Here is a 7,677-nt window from a genome sequence, read left to right as displayed (position 1 = left end):
TCGAAAGGATAAAATGTCGAAAGAGCAAAATGTCGAAAAGACAAAAGGTCGCAAGTCAAAAAATTGAAAGGAAAAAAGGTCGAAAGTCAATAAATTGAAAGGACAAAAGGTCGAAGGAAAAGAGGGCCGAGAAAATAACAGAAGGTTGAATGAAAAACAGGTAGAAAATCATTTTTGAAATGTGAATAATTAAAATTTTTAAAAAATATTAAAGTTTCCCGTCTGAAGGCGGTCTTGGGCGTTAGAGGGTTACTAGTTGACTTCAAAATGAAACGTCCATAAATTACGTAACGCTTAGAGGGGGAAGGGGGTCAAACGAAGTGTGACGATCCATTGTTTCTTACAAAAAGAGGAGGCAGGGTTGAAAATTCCCAATTTTTGCGTTACGTAATTTATGGATCTTCTCTAACGCAAATTTGGGCAATTCCATACCTCTCCCAACTTTACAGCGTAACGTAACGGTTTCTATTAATGAAATTAAATGTATTATGTATATTCGTTTATAGTTACTTAAAAACAAATTTCGTGAACAAAAACGTATCATCTTTTGAGCACATAAAAATAAAATTACTGTCATTAGAAGATGGTGTGTTGAGCTAAAATGATATATTTTGAATTATCATTTTTATGAAAATGAGAGAAGAACTATTTTCAGGAATTAAAATTAAAGTTAATAAATTCTGGCAATACTTTGATAGAAATATTGATTTGATAATACATCTCTAAAGAATACCTTATGTTTTAACAAAAGGAAAATTCTAGAATGGAATGTTTTCAAGTGTTTTTGGTATTTCATATGCGGTATAATTATGCGAAACTCGAAAGAAATGTTATGAAAACCAGAAAGAAAAGAATCAACAATGAAAATAAGGTTAAACACAAATAAATATAAATGTGCGAAACTCGAATGACAAGCCTTTGATTAAAAGAAGGAAAAATTCAACAATGAAATATTATCAGGTAAAACATAAATGCGCAAAGGAATAGTTGATCAACACTCGATGTTTTGCCTAATTTTTTCGACCTTCGACCTTTTGTCCAACAACCGCTATTTCTATCTTTTGTTCTTTCAACCTTTTGTCTTTCGACCCTTTTACTTTCGACCTTTTTTCATTTGACGTTTTCACTTTCAACCTTTTAACTCAGATTTTTTGTTTCGACCTTTATCCCTTCGACCTTTTGACCTTTCGACCTTTTGACATTCGACCTTTTGTCCTTCGACCTTTTGGTTCAGATTTTTTTGTTTCGACCTTTCGAGTTTTTGACCTTTCGACCTTTTGACATTCGACCTTTTGTACTTCGACCTTTTGGCTCAGATTTTTTTTGTTTCGACCTTTTGTCCTTTCGACCTTTTGACCCTCGACCTTTTGACCTTCGACCTTTTGTCCTTCGACCTTTTGGCTCAGATTTTTGGTTTCGACCTTTTGACCCTTCGACCTTTTGTCCTTTTAACCTTTTGCTCTTTCGACCTTTTGGGCTTTCGACCTTTTGACGCTTCGACCTTTTGACCCTTCGACCTTTTGACCCTTCGACCTTTTGTCCTTTCGACCTTTTGACCTTCGACCTTTTGTCCTACAACCGCTTGGAAGTACTTGCGGGAGTACTGCCACTAACAGATCGTTTCGCGGAATTATTGCTCCGATTCCTCATCCACTGTGAGGTTTTAATCCATTGATCATTCACAACTTCGAAAAGCTTCTCGAACAAAACCCTTAATCTCGATTCATGAGTATTTATCACTGGTATATGACGCTGGATGTTAGCCTATCTTCGGTTGACACTAATCGTGCCAATTTCTTAGACTCCTACAGTTTCTCTGTTACTTTTGATCTGTCCGCGAAGCAGGAGGTTCATGGAATACCAGACTTCCTTCGTGAAGAAATCATACCACCATTATTTGCAAGCAAATACGGGCACGCCAACGAGGAGAGAAGCTTTTTCACAGACGGGTCAAAAATGGATGACTCCACTGGTTTCGGTGTTTTTAACGTTTTTCATAGCGCCTACTTTAAGCTCAAAGAGCCTAGTTCCGTGTATACTGCTGAGCTAGCAGCTGTATACTATTCACTCGAACAAATCGCATCCCTACCTCCTGACCACTTCTTCATCTTCACCGACAGTCTAAGTACCCTGGAGGCTGTTCGGTCAATGAAACCTGTAAAGCACTCAGCGTATCTTCTAACCGGGATACGGAAAGCTTTGAGTGCTTTATCAAAACGGTCATTCACAATCACCATGGCTTGGGTCCCTTCTCATTGCTCGATCTCGGGAAATGAGAAAGTGGACTGTTTGGCTAAGGTGGGTGCCATGGAAGGTAATATTTACGATCGGAAAATCACCTTCGATGAATTTTTCTCATTGATTCGTCAGGAAACCTTGATCAGCTGGCAGCAGAAATGGACAAATGGGGAGTTGGGTAGATGGCTGTTCGCCCGCAGGTGTCGAAGTGTCCATGGTTCAAAAAATTGAATACGGGACGAGACTTCATTTGAACCATGTGTCGTCTAATGTCCAATCACTACACTTTAAACGCACACTTTTTCAGAGTAGGACTCTCGGAAAGCAATCTCTGTGTTTGCGGCGAGGATTATCAGGATATTGATCATGTCGTGTGGGCGTGCGAGGAGCATCGTGGACCCAGATCTGCGCTAACTGAACATCTCCGGGTCCAATGAAAACAACCAAAGCCTATTAGGGAAGTGTTGTCGGCCCTTGATCTCGAGTACATGTCCCTGCTCCACCAATTTTTAAAATTTGCTTATGTAAGACTGTAATCATTGTCTGCCCATTCCCTTGTCTGTCATACACCATTACGAATGTCTTTCTCTTGTTGTACATTTGAATGTCTGTCGTTAATCCCTTCCGTATGTCTTCCTTTCGTTGTTGTTTTCCAAAAAAAAATTGGTTGGTCCCGTTACAGATGTGAAACATCGCGTGGAATGTCAACTTTGTGAACATCAGCATCGTAATTATTTAAGTACCCTAAAATCCTTTCCTTTCCTACTGTATTATTGTATTCCCTAACCTCGACCAAACCACGAGTTTTTCGGTTCCCCAAATCTAACACTATGTATAAGAATCAAACAATGTATTGTTAAACTTGGCTCGATAACGCTTCACGGCAAAAAAAACTAACAATGGGTAATGTCTGTGACATAACCGGAAGTGGACGTAGGACTTGGCTTGACCATGCATGTAAAAATACATATTTTGCTCAGCATTATTACACGTTTCGTTACCAATCTAGAGAAAAAATATCAAAATGGAAAGTTTCGATAGCATTTATAACATCTTCATACGTTACTTCAAATTCATTTTCACAACGAAATAATAAAAATCTTCGCAGGGCAGCTGCTGCTTGAAGAATAACGGTATGAAGTCTTCGTTCTTCGCTGTCGTCATGACGATTTGGTTGCACGACGAAAGCTAACGTTGTGCGCGTCATTGACGATGCGTCGAGTAGCAATGAAGACAATAAATCTCGTCGCTACTGCAGTTTTTCTTGCTGCGACGATGACTATTGTCAGGCCTGTCCCTGTCGCTGGATGTTGGTTCTCTACCGACCGCTCAAGATAAAATTTGAGCAGGAACTAAACTCGCGTGAGCCATGATTTTATCATTATATCAGAATTCTAGCCGAAGCTCCGCCCCTTTGATGAATAAGACCATTGAACATCGTTTGCTCACTGCTAGTCGTGGGTAATTAAAGTGACAAAACATTTCAAAATTATTATTTTCTAAATAATAACTAATGAATAAAAGAGTTCACTATCAAAATAATTATATATGGGACATTCGAAGTATTTTCAGTGCCATAATTGCCAAAAAAGATGAGCTATCCAGCTTTCCACGCTAGCCATAATGGCGGTTGCTATAAATAATTTTGACAGTAACTGCTTCCGACGCTGAACTGATTGCGACGCTCTATGGTATCTAAGCAACATTTTTCAAATTGTTTATTTACCGCCATTAGAACAAATTAAACAATCCTCAAGCTGATGCTATGCTTAATGTATTCCAATTTATTGTTGTCTGATTGCCATCCGACAACTCGGAAACTGCCGACAAATCGCTCACAAACATGGTAAATTGCAGCAAGTAGATTGAGAACGATATCTCGACATAGCCGTAAGTTAATACAACTTAATGTTTCTGCAATATTTTGGCTACAAAAATAAATTCTACTACTTCAGAATGAACATCCCTCAACATCCATCAAATTTTCAACAAAACTGACCGCAAGCCAATCCCGTCACTTAGTCGTTTCCAAAACCACCCTCCCTCACCGTCGCTGCAAACTCAGAACTAGCTCGTAAGCCATTACCAGAAAAGCTTCCTGTACTTACTGCGCTTACGCTTTTTAATGTTTTTTTCCCTTTAGACTGCATGTCCCCAGACCCGAACATTAACAGATTAACAACAACACCTGAATTGGATCTGGAACGGGTAGCTGTAGAGTTCATTTCAATTTTCATTCAAATTAACGATAAAGCCTGAAACCGATTTGAATTCCATTAGGACCAGCTTTCCACGCTGATTGCTCGAGCTAGCAGTCTGACCGACCTCGGATACTTTAGTTTCACTCCCGAGCAGACCCAATATCTTAAATATAATATAACGCAGTGAAATTTACACGACATTTAGTTTTCCAAATACTACGCCGTTGCTGATCGCTTCGCTCTCTGTCGCATTCGCAATCCAACATTCCTTTCAACTTACTCGTAAGTTTATAAAAAAAACTTCTGTATTTGCTTTATTAAGCTTTAATGTTCATGCTGTAATTTAAGGTAAACTTTCCTCAAGACAAGAATAAACTAGCCTGGAAGCAAGTTTGAATACTAAATTAAAGCTCTCGCCGTTGGACGAGGTTTACAAGAAATCCCTCTCTATCACATAGCCATGCCCTTCAGGTGCTGCGTAGAAGGATGCCTTGCGATGTACGGACGAGATAAAGTGAGCTTTCACAGGTTTCCAGCTATCCGCACAGAAAGTAGTGCTATGAGACGAAGATTGTGGGCGGAGGCTGTTAAGGTAACAGGGAAGCAAGTTGATAAATTATATGTTTGTGGGCAACACTTCGAAACAGGTGAATTTAAATTTTTGTGTTTAGACTAAAATTAAATTTGAAATAAATTACGCCTTTCATAGGGAGCCCAGCCTCACCTGGTGAATCTTATAAACCAAACTGGATACCAACATTAAAATTGGACCCAAAATCATTAACAAAATATTGCACTAAAGATCTTAATTTGGAGAAAGGTAAATATTGCATTGCCTCATCTGAAAAACTTATCAAAATTCCCTTTTCTATTGTGCTATATAGATGAAAATGTGCGAAAAGAAGTAAGGAGATCGTCAAGAAATCCATCAGAAATCAATTTTTCAACTAAAACGAAAATTATTGAAGGTATAGAATGTAATCAAACACACAATAATTGAATTTCTCACTTAAACTAATATGTTATAGATGGCATAATATATGAAGAAGATGAGTTAATTGTAGACGAGTCATATTTATTAAACACCGAGAGCGAGATAATCGAGAGTTTATCATCGTTTATCATGTATGAGGACACCGATATTGACTATGCAACTATGAGTAAAGATGAATTGATCGTAATTGAGCCTGAGCAGACGAATGCATCAACTCATCCAACTCAAATTGAGAGTAGACCTAATGAGGCTAGTGCAGCAAGTCCATCTGAAAGTTCAACTTCTTCATTTGTAAGTTCATTGTCAGATTTACAGTTACTTGATAAATGTTTTAAAAAAAAGTATCTTTTTGCTAATTTTGAAAATAAATATTACTAATTACAGAGCTCCGGTTCAACATTTTCAAGCATAATAGAGCATTATGAAAATGAATTGAAGAGAAAAGATGACGAAATTTCGTATCTGAAAACTATCATTGAGAAGCAGAACAAAATATTGAAAACATTCAAGTATGATCTTAAATCATTTGAAGGCCGCGACATGCAGGTTAAACACCTCACTGGTTTACCAGCATATTCAACTCTACATACGGTTTTCAAATTTGTTGAAAACGGAATAGTTTCTTTCTCAGATAGTATGAGTAAAGAACAAGCATTTATTATGGTCCTAATGTACTTGCGGCTTGGCATCTGTTTCAAAACATTGGCACACTTGTTTCAAGTCAGCCCCACAACGATTACTAAATACTTCTATTCAACGTTATATTCATTATTTGTTCAATTGGGTGGACTTTTGAAATGGCCAGAAAAAGAAGTATTAAAAAGTAATTATCCTAAAAAATTTGCCAATATATTCAATAGCCACATAACAGTAATATTGGACTGTTTCGAAGTTTTTACCGAAAAGCCAGGAGAAAAAGACGCAGTGATTAAAATGTATAGCTCTTATAAACATCACTATACTTTCAAAGAACTCATCGGGATAACGCCATTTGGATCAATCTCATTTGCTTCAAAGCCGCATACTGGAAGAACATCAGATAAGTTTATTACGGAGCATTCTGGATTCACAAACTTCATCGAAGCAGGAGACATAGTTCTTGCCGACCGGGGATTCACAATAAGAAGAGCTGTACAGGATAAAGGCGCACTTCTTAAAGTTCCAGATTCTGCGACTAGAAACAGACAGTTGAGTTGTTCTGCTGTCGAAAGGACACGTGCCCTCGCATCAGTGAGGAATGAAGTGGAACGCACGATTGGAAGTTTGCGACAAAAAAGCGAGATTCTTAGTACAAGAATTCCTATTACTATGCTGAACCATGAGCATAACAAACAAAATGTTATGAATATGATTGTAGTAGTATGTTGTGCTTTATTTAATTTGTGTCCTTCTATTATTAAATAGAAGAAAAAATATAACTTATTGATCGTTCTTTCGATTTAGTCAGTTTTTGCCTTTCAGTCCGAAAATGCTATAGTCACTCTAAAAACAAACTTTTGATAGATGTCATGAAATGGTATAAACATTCAGTTCAACAAAGTGTGTATGTGCGTGTTTTTTTACAAGGGTTAAGAGGCTATTGAAAAATCTGCACGACAGACACCTGAGCATCTACACTCGAAGGCGAACAGGGCTGGGTTCCTACCCGACCTGGCCACTTTTCAATCAGTTCTGAAACTATATAGCTGATGGACAAACATTTTCTGAGTTCGTGAGTTGTATAAATCACAATTGCATTTGCTGAAACTTTTCAATTTAACTATTGCAAAACTTCTATGCAACCGAATTTCATTCATAATAAACAAAAATTAATGTTTTCAAGATAGAAAAAAAATGTTTGTAAATAGTTTACATTTTTATTTATCATCAATGAAACATACTCCTTAAATACGTACTGTTCTATAATCTCTTACACAAAAAAGAAAAGTCGAACTATTGATGACCCATAGATGAAAAATGATGGCCTAGGATTTCTGGAGCTAGAACTTCATTAAAAAAAATTTCAGCTTTTGGAGCTTCTGATTCCCAAAACTGTTCATTTTTCTTAACCTTAAAAAATAGTGTAAATTTAGGTGCCCAAATAACAAAAAATCCGTAAGCAGCTTCGGCTAGGAAAATCTGCATCTGAATCTGGTAATAATATTGGTGAAAAGGGTTAATTATTAAATTTCCGTCATCGTTTCGTTTGATGTATGGTTGCTGACGATTCAACAATGCTTCAATACCTTCTTCTCGAGAGAGCAA

General features: G+C 37.3%; 1 protein-coding gene across 1 annotated transcript; it reads left to right on the top strand.

Annotated features, from left to right (window-relative positions):
• The first annotated feature begins 4,869 nt into the window (after window positions 1–4,869).
• Window positions 4,870–6,073, top strand: LOC134207047 (uncharacterized). The gene is made up of 6 exons (XM_062682777.1): window positions 4,870–5,086; window positions 5,149–5,259; window positions 5,324–5,407; window positions 5,468–5,724; window positions 5,818–5,979; window positions 6,065–6,073. The coding sequence occupies exons 1-6, from the start codon at window positions 4,900–4,902 to the stop codon at window positions 6,071–6,073; spliced, it is 810 nt and encodes a 269-aa protein (XP_062538761.1). The 5' UTR covers window positions 4,870–4,899.
• Window positions 6,074–7,677: the final 1,604 nt, after the last annotated feature.

The sequence above is a fragment of the Armigeres subalbatus genome, chromosome 1, assembly GCF_024139115.2.
Source record: "Armigeres subalbatus isolate Guangzhou_Male chromosome 1, GZ_Asu_2, whole genome shotgun sequence".
Classification (NCBI taxonomy): domain Eukaryota; kingdom Metazoa; phylum Arthropoda; class Insecta; order Diptera; family Culicidae; genus Armigeres; species Armigeres subalbatus.
Note: the sequence above shows the minus strand (reverse complement) of the source record. Positions and strands in the feature narration are given on the sequence as shown.